Genomic DNA, 26,159 nt, shown 5'->3' on the forward strand with positions numbered 1-26,159 from the left:
CAACAAATAGCAAATGAGATAAATGACCAGATTATCTGTTCTTGGTGCTGGTGCGAGAGGGAAGATTATTGGCCAGAACACAGCGAGGATCTGTGCTCTTTGGTTAGTGCTCTTCGACCTGATTGGGTAAACTTATCCAAAGCACGATACTTCTGACACTGCAGTACTGCCCCTCTGACAGTGCAGAGATCGCTGAATCTGTTCAGGGAAAGTTTTAAATATTTCAAGATGCAGGATGATGGAAGCCAAAAGGATCAGTTTGTGATTGATGGGGAGTTGGTATTGATTGATGATTTGAGATTAGTTTGTGATTGGTGGGGTGGTTGATGTTGGTTTGTGATTGGTGGATGTGTTGATATATTGGTTTATGATTGATGGGTTGGTTGGTATTAGTTTGTGATTGGTGGAGGGCGGTTGGGATTAGTTTGTGATTGGTGGAAAGGATTCGTTTATGATTGGGGAAAGGGGTTGGTATTGGTTTAAGATTGGGGAGGGGGTTGGTAGTGGATTGTGATTCGTGGAGTGAGTTTAGCACTAGTTTGTGATTGGTGGAGGGGGCTGTTACTTTTTTGTTATTGGTGGAAGCTACTGTTCTGTGATTGGTGGAAGGTAGCTGGTACTGTTTTGTGATTGGTGAAGGTGGCTGGTGCTGCTTTGTGATTGGTGAAGGTGGTTGGTGCTGCTTTGTGATTGGTGGAAGATGGTCGGTACTGTTTTGTGATTGGTGGAAGGTGGTTGGTGCTGTTTTGTGATTGGTGGAAGGTGGCTGGTGCTGCTTTGTGATTGGTGAAGGTGGTTGGTGCTGCTTTGTGATTGGTGAAGGTGGTTGGTGCTGCTTTGTGATTTGGTGAAGGTGGTTGGTGCTGCTTTGTGATTGGTGAAGGTGGTTGGTGCTGCTTTGCGATTGGTGAAGGTGGTTGGTGCTGCTTTGTGATTGGTGAAGGTGGTTGGTGCTGCTTTATGATTGGTGAAGGTGGTTGGTGCTGCTTTGTGATTGGTGAAGGTGGCTGGTGCTGCTTTGCGATTGGTGAAGTTGGTTGGTGCTGCTTTATGATTGGTGAAGGTGGTTGGTGCTGCTTTGTGATTGGTGAAGGTGGTTGGTGCTGCTTTGTGATTGGTGGAAGGTGGCTGGGGCTGTTCTGTGATTGGCGGAGGTATGAGCGTACCGCTTTTGTATCAAACGGAGCCCAGGTTCCGGGTCTGAGAAGAAGGAGGTGGAGGGTGAATGAGGGCCCGAGGAGTGATGCTGCTGCAGCGGGGACTGAGCCGGTGTCTGACGGTCGGCATCATTCGCGGCTTCACCCCAGCTCCAGACACTCCCAGGCTGGCCTGGGCCGCCGCCAGGCTCCGCTTTCACTCGGCGGGTAAGTGGAGCTGGACTCCGGGAGTTGCGCCAAACTTTCCGCCGTGAATTCGGAAACAAAGGAAATTTGCGGTCCCGCTTCACTGTTGGAGATGCTAAGTTATTGCTGGTTGCTGAGCTGGAGCAGGGAAGCTGGTGTGTGTGTGAGATCTGAGTCTTTTGTGGATGTTTCTTTACTTCACTTCTTTACTTTGTCAGTCCGGAGTTTCTCTGTCACTTTCTGGGTTTATTTATTCTGAGGGTGAAATTCTTTTTCTGTGTTTCCCAGAGGCTGATCCAAGTTTATTAAAACCTGACTCAAAGTTATTCCTTTCCATGTGGCCCTTGCGTTGAGCGATTGAAGTGAGTTCATCAAGAACCCAGACCCAGACCCCAGACCCAGACATTGGCGGCTGATGCTTAAAAGGAACTTTATTTAACTGAATTGATTGTAGTTGGAAGGTGACCCCCCACCCCCCCGCCTGGTTGTTGAGAGAGAGCCCAGACCCCTGGTGTGGTTGAGTCGTTTTGGGCAATTGCTTCTGTGAAGAACCATTTAAACTGAGGACAGACCAAAGCTCACGAGTTCTAGATTCGTGAATGTGACCACATTTGAATCTCGTGGACTGAGAACAGTCCAGAGCAGCAGAACTAACTTGCAGAATTGTCAATGAGCCCTTGTTTAAAACAGACTTAAAATTTAGATTTTTAATTCCATCAAAATGAATCTAATTGAATGAATTTCAATTTTACGGAATCACATAACTCTCCCTTTGTTATGAACCCCTGGCATTAAGCAAATGTTCTATAATAATGTACAGACTTATAGAGAGAGGACATCAGATGCTTTAGATAGCTTAGTCTGCCACTCTCTAGCTATTCCTTTGACTCCACAGGTTTGTGGCCACATTGAACGTGGTTAATTTTTCAGGTTGAACACCTGGTTGCCCTCTGAGGAAAGTGACTCTCTAGTTAAGTACTTTAGGAGCCTGGCCATGCAATGGAAGGTTGCAGGGGCTCTGAGTTGTGCGAGACTGGCAGGCAGTCAACTAGGAGGAGATGTTGCAACTTTTTTTCAGCTTTTATTGGAATGGATCAGAAATGAAGGTCTCGACTTAACCTGATGCAATCGCAATCGACTTTAACACATGAAATGTACAGTTGACACTACAGAAAGGATCGAAACCATTGAATTATCATGATGCCTTCATCTTCAGCCCTAATTTTTGTTTGTTTATTTACTCATTGAATGTGGGCATGGCTGATTGATTAAGGTGGGGCATTAAGTGATAACTTTAATTGGCCAAAAGGTGGTGGTGAGCTGTCGACTTGAATACAACTGAGTGGCTTGCAAGGTAATTTCAGAGGGTGTCATGGAGTCATAGAGGTCTACAGCACAGAAAAGGCCCTTCGGCCCATCGAGTCTGCACTGGTCAAACAAGTACCTAACTATTCTAATCCCATTTTCCAGCACTAGGCCTTGTATGCCATGGAATCGCAAGTGCACATCCGAATACTTCTTAAATGTTATGAGAGTTCCTGCCTCTACCACCCTTTCAGGCAGTGAGTTCCAGATTCCCACCACCCTCTGGGTGAAAAAATTCTTCCTCACATCTCCTCTAAACCTCCTGCCCCTTACCTTAAATCTATGCCCCCTGGTTATTGATCCTTCGACCAAGAAAGTTCCTTCCTGTCTACCCTATCTATGCCCCTCAAAATTGTATACATCTCAATCATGTTCCCCCTCAATCGCCTCTGCTCCAGGGAAAATAACCCAGTCTATCCAATCTCTCTCCTCATAACTAAAACTCTCCAGCCCAGGCAACATCCTGGTAAATCTCTTCTGCGCTCTCTCTCTAGTGCAACCACATCCTTCCAATAATGCGGATTCCAGAACTGCACGCAATACTCTAGCTGTGGCCTAACCAGCGTTTTATACAGTTCCAGCATTACCTCCCTACTCTTATATTCTATGCCTTGGCTAATAAAGGCAAGTATCCCATAAGCCTTCTTATGAACATCTCTACCAAATCTCCTCTTAACCTTCTTCTCTCCAAGGAGAACAATTCCAGCCTCTCCAATCTATTCTCATAGCTGAAGTTTCTCATCCATGGAACCATTCTTGTAAACCTCTTTAAGAGTGGACCAGATTGCTATGGGTTTGGAGTCACACATGGGCAAGAAGGGATAAAGACAGCAGATTTCCTTCCCTAAAGATCATTAGTCAACCATATGGGTGTTTACAAAATGGTAGTTTCATGGTCACATAGAATAAAAGGGACAGTAGCAACATGGATACAAAATTGGCTGAGAGTAATGGTCAATGGATATTTTTTGAGCTGGAGGAGGGCTTGTAGTGGAGCTCCCCAGCGGTCAGTATTGGGATCCTTGCTTTTCCTGATATATATTAATGATCTAGATCTTGGTGTGCAGGGGACAATTTCAAAGTTTTCAGATGATATATGAAGCTTGGTAGTGTTATGAACTGCGAGGAGGACTGTGTGAAACTTCAAGAGGACATAGACAAGTTGGTGGAGTGGGCAAATAGGTGGCAGATGAGGTTCAACGTGGAGAAGTGTGAGGTGATGCATTTTGGTAGAAAGAACATAGACAATATAAAATAAGGTGAAATTTTGAAGTGGGTGCAGAAGCAGAAAGGCTTGGGTGTATATGTGCATAGATCATTGATGGTGGCAGGACAGGTGGAGAGAGCAGTTAATAAAGCATATAGTATCCCTGGGCTTTATTAATAGGGGCATAGAGTACAAGAGCAGGGAGGTTAAACTGAATTTATATAAGACACTCGTTAGACCTCAGCTGGAATATTGTGTACAGTTCTGGGCACCACATTATAGGAAGGATGTGAACACATTAGAGGGAGTGCAGAAGAGGTTTACAAGAATGGTTCCATGGATGAGAAACTTCAGCTATGAGGATAGATTGGAACTGTTCTCCTTGGAGAGAAGAAGGTTACAAGGAGATTTGATAGAGATGTTCAAAATCATGAGGGGGCTGGACAGAGTAGATAGGGAAAAGCTGTTCTCACTCGTAAAAGGATCAAGAACGAGAGGGCACAGATTTAAAGTGATTTGCAAAAGAAGCAAATGTGACGTGAGAAAAAAACCTTTTACACACAACAAGTGGGTCTGGAATGCACTGCCTGGAAGTGTGGTGGAGGCAAGTTCAATCGAGGCATTCAAGAGGGCATTAGATGATTGTTTTTATTCAAATAATGTGCAGGGGTACAGGGAAAAGGCAGGGCAATGGCACTAGGTCATAATGCTCATTTGGAGAGCTGGTGCAGACATGATGAGCCAAATGGCCACCTCCTGTGCCGTTAAGATTCTGTGATTACTGATACTCGTTTTTTATTCTAGATTTATTTAATTGTGTTTTTAATTTCTCAGCTACTATGGTGGTATTTGAACTTGTCTCCAGGTTAATCATCCAGGTGTCTGGTTTACTCGTTCAGTAACATAACCAAAAGTGATATGATACCATAGTGGTTAATTAAACCTGGTTTATTGATAAGTTACTATAACTGCTTTATTGTCTGAATACTATATAATATTATGTCAACACAGAGTTGTTACATCACTACTTACTATGATCAGGGAATCTGTTGGATATTAGTGGTTTCTATTTTTATTTCAGTTTTTATTCCAATCTGTTGGGAGGAGTTGATGTGATGTACAAACACAAAACTCAGATTGTGGGATCCTTTGCCTCACCTGTCACAATTTATCCACTTAATTCCTTTCATGTCAGGTTTTGCGTCCACGTTACAATGTAATAAACACTAACAGCTAAATAATTTTCCAATTCCATCAAATTCACATTGACACAGCCTATCTGTAGCTCCCACGTCTCAACTTGCAAATGAACCTTATCAGCTACATATATCAACACCGCTCTTTCAAAACAGACACCTTTGCAAATTGCAGGAACTTCCAAACCTGTGACCTCCACCATCTAAGGACAAGGACAGCAGGCGCATGGAAACACCACTGCCTCCAAGTCACACACCAATCCCAACTTGAAACTAGACCGCCATTCCTTCCATGGTCACTGGATCAAAATCCTAGAACTGTCTCCCTAATAGCGTTGTTGGAGTACCTTCACCAAATGGACTGCAGTAGTTCAAGAAGAAAGCCACCACCACCTTTTAAAGGGCAACTAGGGATGGGCAATAAATACTGGTGATGCCCACATTTTGAAAATTATTTTGTTTTAAACACTATCATTAGCAGTTCAAATCTGCACTAAAATCAGCGCTTGCTCTGCATCAAACCATCCGATCTGTTAAATAAACAACACCAACTGCCCTTCAATACAAGCAATTCACCTTGAGGCAGCAATAACTGTTGAGGCTTGACATAAATTGATTGCCCTGTTTGCGTAGCACTTAATCTATCTTACTGGCTAGTGACAGATTTATAAATAGACAAATATAGATATAGTTCTGTGGGAAACCGCTGCTTAGCAACACCTGTGGTTGTCAGTAATTTCTATTGGGCAAGTTTGGGGTAAGAGGACAGATGGGTTCTGATTGGTCTCTGCACCCAAAGCGTTGTGACTTGATACCAACAGACCCTTCTACTTCCAGCATAGCTTTGGTTCCATGACATTTAAGACTTAACAACATATATTTATATAGCACCTGTAACAAAATAATGTAGTAAAACATCTCAAGCTCTCTCCGAACAAACTTCTTGTTGTGGTTGAATGTTCTGTACAGCTATGCAGCTGAGAATTCCCTCTCCAAGGGGGAGTGGGCTGTGGTCACTGGGCAAAACTATTTAAATGTAAACATGCCAACTTATAACCTCTTCCTCCTCCTCCTCACTCAGGGGTTTTTGGGATTCGTGAGCAAACACTGGTGGCTGTAAAACCAGATGGAGTCCAGAGGCGGCTTGTGGGTGAAATCATCCAACGCTTTGAGAAGAGGGGATTCCAACTTGTGGGTCTGAAACTTGTGCAGGTACAGCAAGATCCCAGCCTCTGTTACTAGGCAACTTGCTTTTGCCAACATTCTATCTCCTGTTCCAGCAAAAGGCTTCTTTTACATTGGCACCTTCTGTGAATTATGGAGAGATGGTGGTGAAATGGTAATATCACTGGACTGGTAATCCAAAGGCCCATGCTAATTTCCTGGGGGCATGGGTTAAAACCCCACTGTGGCAACTGATGGAATTTAAATTTAATTAATAAAAATCTGGACTTGATAGCTAGTCTCATTAATTATGACATCATCAATTGTAGTAAAAGCCTATCTGGTTCACTAATGTCCTTGAGGGAAGGAAATCTGTGTCAGTTCTCTGTAAGAGCAATTTACCCAGTGACACTCCCACAACTTTTTCCAATAGTCTTGCAAATTTTTCCTTCCCTGAAAATTATCCATTTCTTTTTTGAAAGCCACAATTGGATCTTCTCGTCCTTAGCTGATCTGACATACATGAGTCCAGACCTACAGGAATGTTTTTGACTCTTAACTGCCCTCTGAATGGCCTAGCAAGCCACTCAGTTGTACCAAACCACTACAGAAAGGTCAAAAGGGAATAAATGTGGACAGACCACCCAGCATCAACTTGGGCACCAGAAATGGCTACAGCACACCCATCCCTGTCAACCCTGAAAGTCCACCTTCCTAATATCTGGGGCTTGTGCCAAAATTGGGAGATCTGCCCACTGACTAGTCAAGCAACAACCTGAGATAGTCACACTCACTGAATCATACCTTAATGCCAACGTCCCAGACATCACCATCCCTGGGTATGTCTTGACAACAGGACAAACCCAGCAGAGTCGGCAGCACAGTGGTAAACGGTTGGGAGGAAGTTGCCTTGGGAGTCCTCAACATTGATTCCAGACCCCATGAAGTCTCATGGCATCAGGTCAAACATGGGCAAGAAAACCTCCGACTCATTACCACCTACCACCCTCCCTCAGCTGATGAATCAGTGCTCCTCCATGTTGGAGGCAGGAAGGACACAATATGCATTCTGGGTGGGGGACTTCAATGTTCATCACCAAGAATCACTCAGTAGCACCACTACTGACTGAGCTGGCCGAGTCCTGAAGGACTGGCAGACTGAGTCTGCGACAAGTAGTGAGGGAGCCAACTAGAGGGAAAACCTCCTCGACGTTGCCCTCACCAGTCCACCTGTCACAGATACATCTGTCCATGGCAGTATAGGTCAAAGTGATTGCTGCACAGCCCTTGTGAAGATAAAATCCCATCTTCACATTGAGCATACTTTCAATTGTGGTTGTGTGTGACTACCACTTTGCTAAATGGGATAGATTTGGAACAGATCTAGCAGCTCAAAACTGACTACCCATGAGGCACTGTGGGCCATCAGCAGCTGCAGAATTGTATTTAACCACAATCTGTAACCTCTTGGTCCGGCATATCCCTCATTCTACCATTACCATTAAGCCAAGGGCTCAACCCTGGTTCAAAGAAGAGTACAGGAGAGCATGCCAGGAGCAACACCAAGCTTCCTAAAAATGAAGTGTCAACCTGATGAAGCTACAGCACAGGTCTACTTGCGTGCCAAACAGCAGAAGCAGCATGCAGGATCTCTTAGCTCTGTCTATTGCAATGAAGAGATGAGATTTAAGCTCTGGAGCCCTGTCCCCGACCCTTTCGTGACTGGATGCGATAATTAAAACAAGTAACTAAGGAGCAGGTGCCACAAATATCCCCATCCTCAAGGGTAGGAGTGCCCGGCACATCAGTGCAAAAAGCAAGGCTGAAGCTTTTTCAACCATCTTCAGCCAGGAGTGCCAAGTGGATGATTCATCTCTGCCTCCTCCTGAGTTCCCCAGCATCACAGATGCCAATATTCAGCCAATTCAATTCACTCCACTTGATATCAAACGACTGACAGCATTGGATACTGGAAAGGCTATAGGCTCTGACAACATTCTGGCAATAATACTGAAGACTTGTGCTCCAGAACTAGCAATGCTGCAGAACTAGCCATACCCCTAGGCAAGCTGCTTCAATACAGCTACAACACTGGCATGTGTCTGACAATGTGGAAAATTGCCCTGTATGTCCTGTCCACAAAAAGGCAAGACAAACCCAAACCAGCCAATTACCACCCCATCGGTCTACCCTTGATCATCAGCAAAGTGACAGAACAGTGCTATCAAGTGGCACTTGCTGAGCAAATGACCTGTTCACTGATGCTAAGTTTGGGTTCTGCCAGGGCCACTTGACTTCTGACCTCATTTCAGTATTTACTCCTTTCACCACCGACACATAGGGTAGGAGTGTGTATCCTATACAAGATGCACTGCAGCAACTCATGAAAGACTTCTTCAATAGCACCTTTTCAAACCTGTGACCTCTGCCACCAAGAAGGACAAGGGCAGCAAAAGCATGGGAATGCCACAACCTGAAAGTTCCCCTCCAAGCCACACACCATCCTGACTTGGAACTATCAAAATCCTGGCACTCCTGCCTATAACAGCATTGGGTGCACCTGCACTACATGGACTCCAGTTCAAGAATGTAGCTCACCACCACCTTCTCAAGGGCAATTAGAGATGCAAGACAAATACTGGCCTTGCCATTGCCACCCACATGCTGTGAAAGAATAAAAGTGTCTCAAGCTACTGGTTGAGGGAGGAATGTTGACCAGGGTGGTTGGGAGAACCCCTATTTCAGTGCTGTGGGATATTTTATATTTTCAGAGCAAATGGGGCCTCGTTTGAACATCTCAACCAAAGGACGCCCCCTTCTGGCAGTGTCCCCCTCCTGACTCTGCCTCTCCCTCCCTGGTGCGCCCTGCCTCACTGTGGCAGTGCAACACTCTCCCTCTGGTTTTGTGCACCAACACCACCACCAATGCCCCCCACCCCACCGCAAAGCCCCCACCCTCAGGCAATGCATCACGGGCAGTGCTACTCTGTTTGTGATACTCTGTTTATGCTTTGTGTGTGTGTATCAAGTCTTGCTGTTTGGGAGGGGAAAGAGGCTGAAGTAGTTGAATTGTAAAGTATGACCAGTTAAGGAAGGGAGTGTGGGGGCTGAGGTGTGCTGACCATGAACTGTGCTAACCCACCCGACCACTTGTTTCAGCCCACTCAAGATGTACTTTCGGAGCATTATCATGATCTGCAGGAGAAACCTTTCTATTCTGCGCTGATCCAATACATGAGCTCGGGACCCGTCGTTGTTATGGTAAGAAATGGCCAGAAACAGCAATAAAGCATTAGTTCAAATGATTGAAGGGAGTTAAAACCTCAGTCTGGGATGCTCTTTTTGGGACATCAACATTTACCCTGAAGATAATTCACTGGCTTCTCCCAACTTTGGGAGCAAAGAGGTGAGGATGGTGCCACCATAAACAGTACCTCCTCCCTCCTGGTCTGACTGGATATCCCAGGATTCTCCTTCATTTGTTGCTGCATGATGGTGAAAGTGGCAAGGCCATTCCTGCCCATTTCTGTTCTAATCCTTGCACTGCTTGTTTCTGTTCTTCGGAGTTAAAACTTCATTCACCATTTGTTAGCGTGACTGATTTAAACTTTTCTTTTAATCTGCTTGTTCCTCTTGCTCTGCCATCTCCAATTGATAGGTCTCTTGTTCTGCAGGTTTGGGAAGGTTGTGATGTTGTGAGAGTGTCTCGCATGATGGTGGGTGATACCAATCCTGCTGATGCTCGCCCAGGAACCGTGAGAGGAGACTGGTGTGTTCACATAAGCAGGTAGGGTGGGATGGGATTGGGGGGCGGGATCCCCGACTATGGAAACCTTCCCCGAATCACTTGTACCAGAGACGGAAACAAGGGTTTGATCTTGGCTGGAACTTCAGTAGGGGCAAAATTAGGTCCCACCCACCGTCAGTTTCCGGCCAGGAAAGCACAGCAAGGACAAAGGCTTCAATATTCACCTGATTGGTATTAGTGAAGATTCTGTTTATGGAATTCATAGCAAAAATTAGAAATGTTTGTTTAAAACAGTTTTGGTAGAACTGACTGAACAGATGGGATATATATGCACGTGCATGCATATTCTCTCTCTCTCTCTCTCGCCATTCTCCCCAAGAAATAGCAGGAGTAGTCTATATGGCCCTTCGAGCCTGCTCCATCAATCGATACGATCATGGCTGATTATCTACCTCAACCCCACTTTCCTACTCCAGCCCAAAAACTATTAATCGCAGCCTTGACCATCCTCAACAGATTAATCATCCACAGCTCCCTGGGGTAGGATATTCTAAAGATTCAGTCCTAAATGGCAGACCCCCGATCTTGAGAGTACTAGACTCTCCAGCCAGGGGAAACAGCCTCTCAGCACCAGTAGAATCATATTCCACCACAATCTCTAACCTCATATCCCTCACTTTACCATTGACCCAGGGGCCTGGTTTAAGGATAATGTGTAGAAAAGCATGCCAACATCAGCACCAGGCATAACTAAAAATGAGGTGCCAACCTGATGAAACTACAAAACACACAACTGCATGTATGCATGCTGAACAGAAAAAGCAACTTGTTATACACAGAGCTAAGAATCCCACAACCAACAGATCACTTCAAAGCCCTGCAGTCCTGCCACATCCAGTCATGACTGGTGGTGGATAAGTAAACAACTTATGGGAAGAGGAAGCTCCGTGAACACCACTATCCTCAATGATGGCAGAACCCTGCACCTGAGTGCAAAAGACAAGGCTGAAGTGCCAAGTAAATGATCTGGCTCAGCCTCCTCATGAGGCCCCCAGCATCATAAGAACATAAGAACTAGGAGCAGGAGTAGGCAATTCAGCCCCTCGAGCCTGCCCCGCCATTCAATACGATCATGACTGATCTCATTTCGACCTCAACTCCAATTTCCAGCCCTTTCCCCATAACCTTTCAACCCGTTACTAATTAAAAACCTGTCCAACTCCTGAAATTTATTCAGCGTCCTGGCATCCACTGCACTTTTTTGAGGTAGTGAATTCCACAGATTCACGACCCTTTGAGAAAAGTAATTCCTCCTCATCTCTGATTTAAATCTACCTCCCCTTAGCCTAAAACTATGGCCTCTCGTTCTAGAATTGCCCACAAGGGGAAACATCCGCTCCACGTCTACTTTGTTTATCCCCTTTAGCATCTTATATAACTCAATTAGGTCTCCTCTCATCCTTCTAAACTCATCAAGTATAGGCTTAAACTGCTCAATCTCTCCTCATAAGACAAGCCCCGCATCTCTGGAATCAATCTAGTGAACCTCCTCTGAACCGCCTCCAATGCAACTACATCCTTCCTCAAGTAAGGGGACCAAAACTGTGCACAGTACTCCAGGTTCGGTCTCACCAATGCCTTGTACAGTTGCAGCAACACTTCCCTATTTTTATGCTCTATTCCTTTAGCAATAAATGCCAAAATTCCATTTGTCTTCCTTATTACCTGCTGTACCTGCATAATAGCTTTCAGCGATTCATGCACGAGGACACCCAGATCCCTCTGCACTGAAGCATTTTGAAATTTCTCTCCATTTAAATAATAAGTCTCCTTTTTATCCTTCCAACCAAAATGGATAACCTCACACTTATCCACGTTAAACTCCATCTGCCAAATTTTGGCCCATTCACCTAACCTGTCCATATCCATTTGTAAATTTCTTATTTCTTCACTGCAAATTACTCTCCCAACTATTTTGGTGTCATCTGCAAATTTAGCTATAGTACCTTCTATCCCTGAATCCAAATGATTAATATAGATTGTAAATAGTTGGGGCCCAAGGACCGAACCCTGTGGCACCCCATTAGTTACAGCTTGCCATCCTGAAAAAGACCCATTTATCCCGACTCTCTGCTTTCTGTTGGTTAGCTAATCCTCTATCCAAGCTAATATATTACCCCCAACTCCGTGTGATCTTATCTTGTGTATTAATCTTTTGTGCGGCACCTTATCAAAGGCCTTCTGGAAGTCCAGATATACTACATCTGCCGGATCCCCATTATCCACTTTGCTTGTCACATCTTCAAAGAACTCTAACAAATTAGTCAAACACGATTTACTCTTCATAAAACCATGCTGACTCTGATGGATTGCATTTTGACTTTCCAAATGCCCCATTACTACTTCCTTAATAATGCATTCCAACAATTTCCCAATGACAGACGTTAAACTAACTGGTCTGTAGTTTCCTACTTTCTGCCTTCTCTCCCCCGCCCACCCTTTTTGAATAAGGGCGTTATATTAGCATTTTTCCAATCCACTGGAACCTTTCCAGAATCCAGGGAATTTTGGAATATTATAGCCAATGCATCCACTATCTCTGCTGCCACTTCCTTTAAGACCCTGGGATGTAGGCCATCAGGTCCTGGGGACTTATCACCCTTTAATCCCAATAGTTTGCTCAGTACTTTTTCTCTAATGATGGTGATTGTTCTAAGTTCCTCCTTCTCTATATCCTCTGCGCTACCTGGTACTAGCGTCCTCCACCGTGAAAACTGAGGCAAAATATTGATTAAGCGTCTCTGCCATTTCTGCATTCCCCACTATTAACTCCCCAGTCTCATCCTCCAAGGGACCAACATTCACTTTAGCTACTCTCTTTCCTTTTATATACTTGTCGAAGCTTTTGCTATCAGTTTTTACATTTTGCGCTAGTTTTCTTTCATAATTTACCTTTGCTCTTTTTATTTTTTTAGTAACCCTTTGTTGATCTTGGAAGTTTCCCAATCTTCCAGCCTGCCACTGACCTTTGCAATTTGGTATGCCTTAGTTTTTGCCTTTATGTTATCTTTAACTTCCTTGCTTAGCCATGGATGCTTTTTCCCCCTCTTACCACCTTTCTTCCTCTTTGGAATCAGTCTTCAGCCAATTCAATTCACTCTACATGATATCAAGAAATGGCTGAAGAGAAGACACTGCAGAGAATATGGGCACTGATAATGTCCTGGTTAGAGCGGTGAAAACTTGCACTCTAAAACTAGTTGCACCTCTAGTCAAGCGGTTCCAACACAGCCACAATACTGACACAAAAGCAAAATACTGCAGATGCTTGAAATACTCAGCAGGTTTGGCAATATCTATGGAGTAAACATTTCAGGTCTGTGACCTTTCAACAGAATGGATGATGAATGTTCCGATGAAAGATCATGGGCCTGAATTTTACCCTTGGCGGGCGTGCATGATTGGCAGGCCCCCAGCTGCGATTTCACGCTGGCTGGCCAATTAAGGCCCACCCAATGTGGAACGCATTGTCCCAGTGGTCGGGAAGGCGGGGGCCTGATGACCGCCGTGTCCAGTCGCAAACCAGTGGGCAGTTTTAAAAAATGGCACAGGCAGCTCCTTGAAGGCTGCCAGGGAAGAGCATGTTTGCAGCATTCTGAAGACTGAAGTTATGGCCTCCTCAAGCACGGTCAGAGACGCCAGTCGGGTGGGCACTTGGGCCTTCCGCCCCCCCCCCCCCCCCAAAAAAAAAAACCCTGGTTTTTGGACAAGTGCCTCACAGTCCTCCTGGGGGAGATGGCTGCCAAGAGGGACAACCTTGTCCCCAGAGATGGAAGGAGGAGGTCACTGCACCTGACAAAAAAAGCTTGGGAGGAGGTGGCAGTGCAGGTCAGCAGCCACAATGTTGTGCGGCGCACATGGGTACAGATCCACAGAAGGTTTAATGGCCTGCTGCGCTCGGCAAGGGTGAGTACCGTGTTGGCATGGATCAGTGTGTTGAAGTGTTAAGGTCTGGCCTTCCGTGGAGCCCGGGTGTTTGAGTCTGAGTGCCAACTGTCAATGACACCAGAGCTGGCCAAGGGGGTGAGCTCTGGATGCTTGGACTGAGTGTCTTGTGGCTCAAGGGCCATGACTCAGATGTGCCCTACAAGGTGTTCCTCAGGTGGGGTTGGCCACTGCAATGGCGCTGCAGATAGAGAGTGGACGAATCCGTGCCCCTCTCTCCTTTCAGGAGAAGATGACTCACAACAACGAAAGGTCGTGGACAGGCGGAGGCCCCCCCAAACCATCTAATCCTTACAAGATTCGAGCAGGACGCCTTGGAGCTGGAGAGGCACCATGCACCTTGGTCAACCGGCTGCGGAGAGGCTGGGGGTGTCAGGTGAAGGTAAGACTGCAGTGCACAGAAGTGTGTTTAGGATCGTGCGAACATTCTTGTCATCTCATCATTGACGGGAGCCTCAAAACTGGATTCCCCATTGATCATTGAAAGATGATGGCATCATGCTGCAGATCTCCATTGTCTCACCATGGTGCCTAGCATGCACAGTGACAGTATGATGACTTAAATTAATGACATGTTGTTGTTCTCCCTTAGATTCGCCAGCACACACTCAATCGCAGGACCCCAAAGAGCCACCCCTGACACCAGAGGACCGCCAAGCTTCACATGAACCTCCATCATACCTGCTCTCTGAACCAGGCACCAGTGCAGATACCACTGGTGGATGTTAGACCTTTGGCTAGAATGTCGATGCACAGCAGTGAGGGCACTTCACACTCACTTGAGGAGCAGGTGGAGGCAGAGAGTGCCCAGGGCACCCGCTGTCAGAGGACTGCTGGAGACCAGGATGATGCTGAGTCGAAGGCAAATGATGAGCCTCTGGAGTCGTCCATTAGGCAGTAGATGCTGGATGTCCAGCGAAATATGCAGGAGGATCTGGTGGAGATCCATTCGGGTGTGCGTGCCATGGCCTTGGTTGTGGAGGAGTCCATGCAGGGCATAAGCACTGCAATGACCCTCATGGCTGAGTGCACTGCCTCCTCCATTGAGAGAGTGACGACTGTCATGGAGAGGCAGCTCCAGGGACAGAATCAGGGTTCCTGGGGATGCGCTTGGACCTGGCAAGCCCTCACACAGGCAATGCAATCAGTGGTCAGTGCCAGTGTGGGAGACGGATGAGGCACCCAATATCCTAGCTAGGTGCCCGAACATCAAGGGTGAGCAGGGAGGTCCAGAGCGACCTCACATTGGCGCATAAGCTGTTTGTCATCTCTGCGGGCTCCACTCGGCACTCTGGATGACGTGGGCAGCTCTTCCACTTCTCTGCCAGTGATCGTGGCATCTGATGAGGCTGAGATGACTGGGGAGATGACAGCCATGGTACTAGCCACTCCCTCCCAGGCAGGACCAGCACAGGCTCTATTGGCCAGACGACAAGCGCCAAGGTCATCAAGGCCAACAAGACACCAGAGTCAGCAGGCTGTCTCCAATGCTGCTGCCAGCGAGGGGGGGGGCATCAGGAAGCAGCACTTGCATAAGTTTAAGGCACCATGAGCATGAGGGAGACTGGTCACGGGTGATCTTCTATTGTGTAATCTTTTGTTTATGTTTCCTGGTCTGGGAATGAAGACCAGAGAAGGTTATGTTAAACAAAAACAGAATTACCTGGAAAAACTCAGCAGGTCTGGCAGCATCGGCGGAGAAGAAAAGAGTTGACGTTTCGAGTCCTCATGACCCTTCGGCAGAACTGAGTATAGTTAGGAGAGGGGTGAAATATAAGCTGGTTTAAGGTGGCGGGGGGGGGAGAGAAGTTGAAGAGGTGAGGGGGGTGGTTGTAGGGACAAGCAAGCAGTGATAGGAGCAGATAATCAAAAGATGTCACAGACAAAAGGATCAAAGAGGTGTTGAAGGTGGTGATATTATCTAAGAAAATGTGCTAATTACGAATGGATGGCAGGACACTCAAGGTACAGCTCTAGTGGGGGTGGGGTGGAAAGACTGACAAGGTATTAGTTGTAGATTTAAAAATAATGGAAATAGGTGGGAAAAGAAAAATCTATTTAAATTATTGAAAAAAAAAGGGAGGGGGGAAGAAACGGGGTGGGGATGGGGGGAGGGAGTTAAAGATCTAAAGTTGTTGAATTCAATATTCAGCCCGGAAGGCTGTAAAGTGCCTAGTCGGAAGATGAGGTGCTGTTCCTCCAGTTTGCATTGGAACAATGCAGCAAGCCAAGGACAGACATGCGGGCAAGAGAGCAGTATGGAGTGTTAAAATGGCAAGCGACAGGGAGGTTTGGGTCTTTCTTGCGGACAGACCGCAGGTGTTCTGCAAAGCGGTCGCCCAGTTTGTGTTTGGTCTCTCCAATGTAGAGGAGACTGCATTGGGAGCAACGAATACAGTAGACTAAGTTAGGGGAAATGCAAGTGAAATGCTGCTTCACTTGAAAGGAGTGTTTGGGCCCTTGGACGGTGAGGAGAGAGGAAGTGAAGGGGCAGGTGTTGCATCTTCTGCGTGGGCATGGGGAGGTGCCATAGGTGGGGGTTGAGGAGTAGGGGGTGATGGAGGAGTGGACCAGGGTGTCCCGGAGGGAACGATCCCTACGGATTGCCATCAGGGGGGGTGAAGGGAAGATGTGTTTGGTGGTGGCATCATGCTGGAGTTGGCAGAAATGGCGGAGGATGATCCTTTGAATGCGGAGGCTGGTGGGGTGATAAATGAGGACAAGGGGGACCCTATCATGTTTCTGGGAGGGAGGAGAAGGCGTGAGGGCGGATGCGCGGGAGATGGGCCGGACGTGGTTGAGGGCCCTGTCAACGACCGTGGGCGGAAAACCTCGGTTAAGGAAGAAGGAAGACATGTCAGAGGAACTGTTTTTGAAGGTAGCGTCATCAGAACAGATGCGACGGAGGCGAAGGAACTGAGAGAATGGGATGGAGTCCTTACAGGAAGCGGGGTGTGAGGAGCTGTAGTCGAGGTAGCTGTGGGAGTCGGTAGGCTTGTAATGGATATTGGTGGACAGTCTATCATCAGAAATTGAGACAGAGAGGTCAAGGAAGGGAAGGGAAGTGTCAGAGATGGACCATGTGAAAATGATGGAGGGGTGGAGATTGGAAGCAAAATTAATAAATTTTTCCAGGTCCCGACGAGAGCATGAAGCCGCACCGAAGTAATCATCGATGTACCGGAGAAAGAGTTGTGGGAGGGGGCCGGAGTAGGACTGGAACAAGGAATGTTCCACATACCCCATAAAGAGACAGGCATAGCTGGGGCCCATGCGGGTACCCATAGCCACACCTTTTATTTGGAGGAAGTGAGAGGAGTTAAAGGAGAAATTGTTCAGTGTGAGAACAATTTCAGCCAGACGGAGGAGAGTAGTGGTGGATGGGGATTGTTCGGGCCTCTGTTCAAGGAAGAAGCTAAGGGCCCTCAGACCATCCTGGTGGGGGTTGGAGGTGTAGAGGGATTGGACGTCCATGGTGAAGAGGAAGCGGTTGGGGCCAGGGAACTGGAAATTGTTGATGTGACATAAGGTGTCAGAGGAATCACAGATGTAGGTGGGAAGGGACTGGACAAGGGGAGAGAGAAGGGAGTCAAGATAACGAGAAATGAGTTCCATGGGGCAGGAACAGGCTGATACGATCGGTCTGCCGGGACAGTTCTGTTTGTGGATTTTGGGTAGGAGGTAGAAGCGGGCCGTCCGAGGTTGGGCGACTATCAGGTTGGAAGCTGTGGGAGGAAGATCTCCAGAGGAGATGAGGTCAGTGACAGTCCTGGAAACAATGGCTTGATGTTCAGTGGTGGGATCATGGTCCAGGGAGAGGTAGGAGAAAGTGTCTGCGAGTTGACGCTCAGCCTCCGCGAGGTAGAGGTCAGTGCGCCAGACAACAACAGCACCACCCTTGTCAGCGGGTTTGATGACAATGTTGGGGTTGGACCTGAGAGAACGGAGTGCAGTAAGTTCAGAGAGAGACAGATTAGAATGGGTGAGAGGAGCAGAGAAATTGAGACGGCTAATGTCACGCCGACAGTTCTCAATGAAAAGATCAAGAGAAGGTAAGAATCCAGAGGGAGGGGTCCAGGTGGAGGGAGAATATTGGAGGTGGGTAAAAGGATCCGTTGAACGGGGAGAGGACTCCTGCCCAAAGAAGTGAGCACGGAGACGAAGGCGGTGGAAGAAGAGTTCAGCATCGTGCCGAGCCCGAAATTCATTGAGATGAGGGCGTAAGGGTATGAAACTAAGTCCTTTGCTGAGCACTGAACGTTCAGCATCGGAGAGGGGAAGGTCAGGGGGTATAGTGAATACATGGCTGGGGCTGGGATTGGAAGATGGGGTGGGGACGGAGGGACAAGCAGGGGTGGAGGGTCTCAGATGGGTGTTGGTGTCGATGAGTTGTTGGAGCTTGCGTTCCTTAGCACTTGAGAGAAAGAGAAAAAGTTTCTTGTTGAGGCGAGGGATGAGACGAAGAATAAAATGAAACTGGGGGGCACGCCCAGCTTTGAAAAAGGGTGCGGCGGTGCTGCTGGAGGGAGAGGTCGAGTGTGTTCATATGGCAGCGCATGGCACTGAGTGTGGATCTCAGAATGCGACGGGAACAGCAGTCCGAGAAACGTTTTATGTCCCGGAGATACCTGTAATCCTGGGTGGGTTCGAAACAAGAGGGATGGAATTTCAGTTGAAATCCACGTGGGGTGAGTCGGAGACGGAGACAGTCACTGAGAAAGGAAATATGGCTGTGAAAGCGGGTTTTAGTAAACACCTTGTCAAACACCAGGAGAGAAATGGAAAGCAATGAAGGTGAACAAGGCAGAAGAGACGGGCGGAAATCCTGTCAGAGAACAGAACAATACTTCTTCAAGGTAGGCATTTCTTGAAGAGGATTGGCAGTCAATTAAACACAGGTAAAAACAAAAAACTACTGCGGATGTTGGAAATCCAAAACAAAAACAGAATTACCTGGAAAAACTCAGCAGGTCTGGCAGCATCAGCGGAGAAGAAAAGAGTTGACGTTTCGAGTCCTCATGACCCTTCAGCAGAACTGAGTATAGTTAGGAGAGGGGTGAAATATAAGCTGGTTTAAGTTGAGGGGTGGGGGGTGGTTGTAGGGACAAGCAAGCAGTGATAGGAGCAGATAATCAAAAGATGTCACAGACAAAAGGATCAAAGAGGTGTTGAAGGTGGTGATATTATCTAAGAAAATGTGCTAATTACGAATGGATGGCAGGACACTCAAGGTACAGCTCTAGTGGGGGTGGGGTGGAAAGACTGACAAGGTATTAGTTGTAGATTTAAAAATAATGGAAATAGGTGGGAAAAGAAAAATCTATATAAATTATTGAAAAAAAGGGGAGGGGGAAGAAACGGGGTGGGGATGGGGGGAGGGAGTTTAAGATCATGTTATGTTAATTTGTTTGGATTGTCAAAATGAGATAAAAATTTATTTATTATAATGGCTTGAATATACTTTACCTTTTTATTTTTTGGTGCAGGGTACACCAGTATGTAATGCTAGACATGAGCGGCTCTAAACTTTATTGCACAGGCACTGAGTGGACTTTGTGTTCAAATGAAAGGGTTATTTCAGACATCCTGGATGGAGGTGGCAGCCCTGGCATGAGGTGGAAGCAGATCTTTGGCAGTCTAGCTGAAGGGGCATTGGATCAAGGCCTCCCTGAAGGATCTGGATGTCTGCCTCCACACCCTCAGCATTCTCCTCACCATGCTCCTCTTCTGACTCACTACTGGATTCATCCTCTGTGGCCTGTGGAGCTGCCTCAAGATCCTCTTCCTCCAGTGGGTCCCCCCTTGCTAGTACCAGATTGTGGAGAATGCAGCATGTGCTCAGTGACACCTGCTCTGGGGGGGTATTGTAGTGCACTCCCTGAACGGTCCAGGCATCGGAAACACATCTTTAGAAGCCCTATGGTCCTCTATCACTGCCCTTGTGAAGGCATGACTTCTATTATAATGCTGCTCTGCCTCTGTTCTTGGGTGGAAGAGAGGCGTCATAAGCCACCTTTTTAACAGATAGCCCTTGTTACCCAGCAGCTATCCATCCAGTCGGGCTGGAGCACTGAATGGCCTTGGCACCTGGGAGTGGCTGAGGATATAAGCATCATGGGAGCTGCCAGGGTACCGTGCACAGTCTTGCAGACTCTGCGTCCTGTGGTCACACACTATCTGGACGTTCATCCTATTGACAAAGGCACCCAGCTGACCTGCTGGTGCCTTGATGGCCACATGTGTGCAGTCAATTAAACCCTGGATGCGGGGGAACCCAGCAATCGCTGCAAAGCCTTTGGCTCGCTCAGCTTGGCTGGCCTTGACTGTACAGAAATGAATAAATGTTATTACCCGCCTGAACAGGACTGTCACCAGCTTGGTGCAGCTGTGGACAACTGATTGGGACACTCCATAAAGATTCCCCACTGACCCCTGGAAAAAGCCAGAAGCATAGAAATTGAGAGCCACTGTGACCTTCAGAGTCACTGGCATGAGGTTTCCACCCACACAATCGGAGGTGATGTCTGGCCCAATCATCTGACAAATGGAGGTCACAATCACCCTGGAGAGGCAGAGCCTCCTTCGGTATTGCACCTTGGACATAGAGGTAGCTACATTGCCGCCTGTAAACCTTAGCAGCAGAATAGTAGCGTCTTCTGCCTTGGACTACATGCTGGCCTTGCACCTCTGCTGCCACAGGTTGCTCCCCTGGAAGCTGGGGAGGCGGTGGCAAAGTGGTATTTGTTACTGGACTAATATTCTAGAGATACAGGGTTATGCTCTGGGGACTGCAGGTTCAAATCCCACCACAGCAGATGATGAAATTGTAATTCCAGATTTTTATTGAATTCAAAGTCCCATGAAACCATTCCTGATTGTCGTAAAAAAAAAACCATCTGTTTACTAATGTCCTTGAGGAAAGAAATCTGTTGTCCTTACCTGGTATGGTCTACATGTGCCTCCAGTTTCCAGACCCACAGCAAAGTGGTTGACTCTTAAATGCCCTCTGAACAAGGGAAATTAGGGTTGGGCAATAAATGCTGGCCTAGGCAGCGACACTCGCATCCATGAACGAATAAAAAAAACTGCATTGAGACACCTGGCCTTCTCTCCCTTCTGTCCCTCCCTTCCTCCTCAGAGGAGACCACAATCCCCATTACCAGGTTAACAGAAGACTGTATGATACCTGGAAGGGTCCACATGGTCAAAGTCCTCCAGGAGGCCTTGGAGACACCAATGAGTCCTGAAATGAAGCCGAGAAATACTAAGAATGAAGCTGTCGTATTCAAGTAAGCAACCAGCAGTAAACTATCTCCTGAACTCCTCACTACTCACAATGGCAGTGCTGCAGGCCCTTTTTATCCCGCCCTTGGATGAGGTTTTGCAAAATGTGGGCTGCCCTCCTGCCTGTGCGACGAGCGTGAAATTGCACGGGCCATGTAAAATTGGGTTCAATTGGCTTTTAATTGCCTTAAGTGGCCTCTTAACTGATGGCAAGCGAGGACAATAAATGCTGACTTTATCAGCAATACCCACATCCTGTGAATTAGTTAAGAGAGCTTGACGGTAAATGTTTTCTTAACTTCATACATTTCCATGAGTGCTAAACGTTGATTGTAAATAGCTGAGGCACAAGCACTGATCCACTAGTTATAAGCTGGCATCCTGAAAATGATCCACTTAACCCTACTGTCTGTTAACCAGTCCTCAATCCATGTGAATATATTACCCCAGTCCCATGAGCCCTTGTGTAACACCCTCGTGTGTGTGGCACCTTATTAAATGTCTTCTGAAAGTCCAAATTTACTGTGTCCACTGTTCCACCTTATCTACCCTTATAATTACATCCCCCCCCAAAAAGACTTAGAAATTTGTCAAAGCCGATTTCCCTTTTGTTAAATCATGCTGATCCTACCTAAAAAATATTCTGATTTTCCAAGCACCTTGTTACAATGTTAATAGATTCTAGGATTTCCCTACTAGCATTATCACGCTAGCTATCCTATAGTTTCTTGTTTTCTTGTTCCTCCTTTCTTGAACAACAGGGTTACACTTATTCCCTTCCAATCCAATGAGGCCATTCTGGAATCTGGCATTCCAGAAGACCAAAACCATGCCTTCGTCATCTCTGCCGCTACCTCCTTTGAAACCCAAGGGCGTAACCCTTTGGGTCCAAGGGATTTATCCATTAATTCCTGCAGTCCTTTTCTTTAATACTGTTAGTTGAACTCTAATCTATCTGACTCCGACCTGAGCATTCAATCCTGTATCCTCTTCCATCACCAAGACTGGTTCTCGGGTCTCTGGTTCTTTAGTTGAAAGTTATGGCTGGTGGATGGGAGGCAACCGCATCATACTCCCAGTGCAAACTCAACCAGTTCCTGAGAAATGTAACATACAACTCTGTCTTGAGAATCAACTATGATCTTTACCTGACCTCCACAGAACCCAGTGTTAATAGTTAGAACATTGCACGGTGCTGTGCCAGAAGACAGTACCATCTCTCAGAACAATCTCAAATCCAATCCTCAACCATCCGTTTCTTCAAAATCTCTCCAATTTTCCCTTAATCTTTCCACACCATCAGCCTTGAGTAGGACTCGATCAAGTATTTTGCAGTGTTCTTATAATCTGATTCTGTTGTCTTTCCTCACAGAAATGCCATCCATGCCAGTGACTCGGTTGAAGTGGCCAAGAAAGAGATTAGCCTGTGGTTCCATAACAGTGAGCTGGTAGAATGGGAAAGTTGTACTCACAAGAACACCTACACTATTTAAATAACTCAGCTGAATCGTTGACAACAATAACTACCTCCAGTGATGGTGTGTCTGATTGTGTGTATTTCACATTATAAAGCTAGAGACTTATCTCCATTATTGAGTTCTCGAATTCCTGTAATGGTGCTCCAACCTGAGTTTATTTTATGTGCTGGTAAACTGCAATAAAATTCCTGTAAAATATTGTTCTGCATTAAGATAAAAGCAAAAAACTGCGGATGCTGGAAATCGAAAACAAAAATACCTGGAAAAACTCAGCAGGTCTGGCAGCATCTGTGGAAGGGAGCACAATTAACGTTTCGAGTCTGCATGACTCTTCAACAGAACTAAGGAAAAATAGAAAAGGGGTGAAATATAAGCTGGTTTAAGGGGGCGGGGGGTTGGGACAAGAGAGCTGGATAGAGGGCCAGTGATAGGTGGAGATAGCCAAAAGATGTCACAGACAAAAGGACAAAGAGGTGTTGAAGGTGGTGATATTATCTAAAGGAATGTGCTAATTAAGGGTAGAAAGCAGGACAAGCAAGGTACAGATAGCCCTAGTGGGGGTGGGGCGAAGGAATCGAAATAGGCTAAAAGGTAGAGATAAAACAATGGATGGAAATACATTTAAAAATAATGGAAATAGGTGGGAAAAGAAAAATCTATATAAATTATTGGAGAAAACAAAAAGGAGGGGGAAAATCGGAATGGGGGTGGGGATGGAGGAGAGAGTTCATGATCTAAAATTGTTGAACTCAATATTCAGTCCGAAAGGCTGTAAAGTGCCGAGTCGGAAGATGAGGTGCTGTTCCTCCAGTTTGCATTGAGCACACTGGAGGAACTTCGGCACTTTACAGCCTTTCGGACTGAATATTGAGTTCAACAATTTTAGATCATGAACTCTCTCCTCCATCCCCACCCCCTTTCTGATTTTTTCCCCTTTTTGTTTTTTCCAATAATTTATATATTTTTCTTTTCTCACCTATTTCCATTATTTTTTAAATGTATTTCCATCCATTGTTTTATCTCTACCTTTTAGCCTTTTTTGATTCCTTCACCCCACCCCACCCCCACCAGAGCTATCTGTACCTTGCTTGTCCTGCTTTCTACCCTTAATTAGCACATTCCTTTAGATAATATCACCACCTTCGACACCTCTTTGTCCTTTTGTCTGTGACATCTTTGGTTATCTCCACCTATCACTGGCCCTCTATCCAGCTCTCTTGTCCCAACCCCCCGCCCCCTTAAACCAGCTTATATTTCACCCCTTTTCTATTTTTCCTTAGTTATGTTGAAGAGTCATGCGGACTCAAAACATTAACTGTGCTTCCTTCCACAGATGCTGCCAGACCTGAGTTTTTCCAGGTATTTTTGTTTTTGTTCATCATTAAAATAGTTATAAGCTAGTCAAGTGGATTGTTCTATTTAAAGAATTTTCTCTCAATGTACATTCATATAACACCTTTAACATTGTAAAATGTCCAAAACACCCCTCAGGAATATTATCAAAGAAAATTTGACACCAAGCCAGGTAGAGATACTAGGACCAGTGAGAAAAAAAAAACTTGATCAATGACGTAGGTTTTAAGGGAGAACTTAGGGTAGCAGAGAGGTTTAGGGGGCGGGCGGGGGATTTGAGCTTAAAGCCCAGGCAACTGAAGGCATCAGGCATAGCTGCCAATGCTGAAGAGATTAAAGTCGGGAATGTGCAAGAGGCCAGAATTTGAGAAGTGCAGATAACTTGGATGGTTTTGGGGTTGGAGGAGACGACAGATAGAGAAGCAGCAAGATCGTGGAGATTTGAAAACAATGGGAATTTTAAAATCAAGGTATTGATAGTCCGTAAGCCAACCATTCTAACCAATTCCAACATTTCTAGGCTGTTGTCAATTTTTTTTTCTCCCTCCTCAAACTGGATCATTGTTCACAGTTCCTGGGTTGACAACTGTCGCTCCTCAGTCAGTTATTGGATTTGTGATTTAGGTACATAAAGCTGGTTGACAGTCTTAGTGCAGTACAGAGAGGTGGCGGCATTAAACCAAATTCCTATCTATCAACTCGAGAAATGGTGAAAGCACTTATTGATTCATTCAAATGTATATTAGATATCTCAACATGTTGGGAAACAATTGAGACATGATGTGTGGTGAATGTAGTATGCTTCAAAGGAACAGGTGACTTTGGACCTATGATTCCCAAAGCTCTCAACAAGTAGGGTTTCCAGCTCCTTATGTCAGAGTCTGTTGTAGACTGATTGATTGCTGTGAACAGTCAACAACTCCATTGCATCATAAAAATACCTGAGGGAAGGTGAACTGGTTGGACCTTGGTCTTTTTGTCTAGTAATCAAGATCTGTTGTAGAGGTCACGATAGGGAGCTGTAAATTACCTTCATGAGTAGCTCTAGTGCATCCTATAGATTGTACGCACAGTAGACATGGTGTGCCAATGGCCACGGGGACAATTGCATCCAGGGCACCAATCCATGACCTGCTTTGCCCTGGATGGTATTGCATTTGAGTGTTATGCCTGAACCCATCCACGTAACTGGCAAATATTCCATCACTCTCTTGCCTGGAGTCCTGCAGATGATGGAGAGCCTGACAGGTCATGAGGCGAGCCTCTTGTCAAAGCATCCAGCCTCTGCTCTTTTATGCAAAGGGTTGATGCAGTTCAGCTTCAGATCATTGGTGACTCCCAGGTTATTGATATTGAAGCTACAAAAACATATATTCATATAGCACCTTTAACCCAATAAAATGTCCCAAGGAGCATTATAAAATACGACATTGGGTCATACCTCCTTTATGTGGCTCAAAGTTTAGTTAAAGAGATAGGTTTTAAGTGTCTTAAAGGAGTCAAAGAAGCGTATAGAGGGAATTCCAGAGCTTGGGCCCTATGCAACTGAAGGTGCAGCCAACTCTGGTGGAAGAAATAAAATTGGGGATCCACAAGAAACCAGAATTAGGAGTGCAGATATCTTGGATGGTTGTGGGACTGGAGGAGATTAGAGATAGGGAGCAGCAAGGCCCCAGAGGGATTTGAAAACAAGAGTGAGAATTTCAAAATTAAGATGTTGCTTGACTGGAAGTCAGTATAGGTCAGCAAGTACAGGGGTGATAGTCACAGGTAGCAGAGTTTTGGATGATCAAGGCTATTGCTGGGGATGGTCATTGCCTGGCATGTTACCAGACCAAGCCTGGACTTTATCCAGGTCCTACTATGGCCTGACAAGGCTCCTTCAATACCAGAGGATTTGAGCACTGGAATTCTCAATAATTGGCTCCACTCCTGTCCTTACAATGGAAGAAATGTTACAACTAAAATAACTGAGGACACCTCCAAGTAATTCCTACAGCAATGTCCTGGGACTGC

At 46.1% G+C, this 26,159-nt stretch overlaps 1 protein-coding gene across 2 annotated transcripts; it reads left to right on the forward strand.

Annotated features, from left to right (window-relative positions):
• The first annotated feature begins 1,137 nt into the window (after window positions 1–1,137).
• On the forward strand, window positions 1,138–22,904 carry nme4 (NME/NM23 nucleoside diphosphate kinase 4). 2 transcript variants are annotated; one of them, XM_078558754.1, is made up of 5 exons: window positions 1,139–1,364; window positions 6,193–6,323; window positions 9,435–9,536; window positions 9,950–10,062; window positions 22,685–22,904. In XM_078558754.1, the coding sequence occupies exons 1-5, from the start codon at window positions 1,226–1,228 to the stop codon at window positions 22,803–22,805; spliced, it is 606 nt and encodes a 201-aa protein (XP_078414880.1). In that variant the 5' UTR covers window positions 1,139–1,225; the 3' UTR covers window positions 22,806–22,904. The 2 variants fall into 2 exon arrangements, with proteins under 2 accessions (XP_078414881.1, XP_078414880.1); XM_078558755.1 differs by lacking the exon at window positions 9,435–9,536 and having other exon boundaries at window positions 1,138–1,364.
• Window positions 22,905–26,159: the final 3,255 nt, after the last annotated feature.

The sequence above is a fragment of the Cetorhinus maximus genome, chromosome 15 (genome assembly GCF_964194155.1).
Source record: "Cetorhinus maximus chromosome 15, sCetMax3.hap1.1, whole genome shotgun sequence".
In the NCBI taxonomy this organism is placed as follows: domain Eukaryota; kingdom Metazoa; phylum Chordata; class Chondrichthyes; order Lamniformes; family Cetorhinidae; genus Cetorhinus; species Cetorhinus maximus.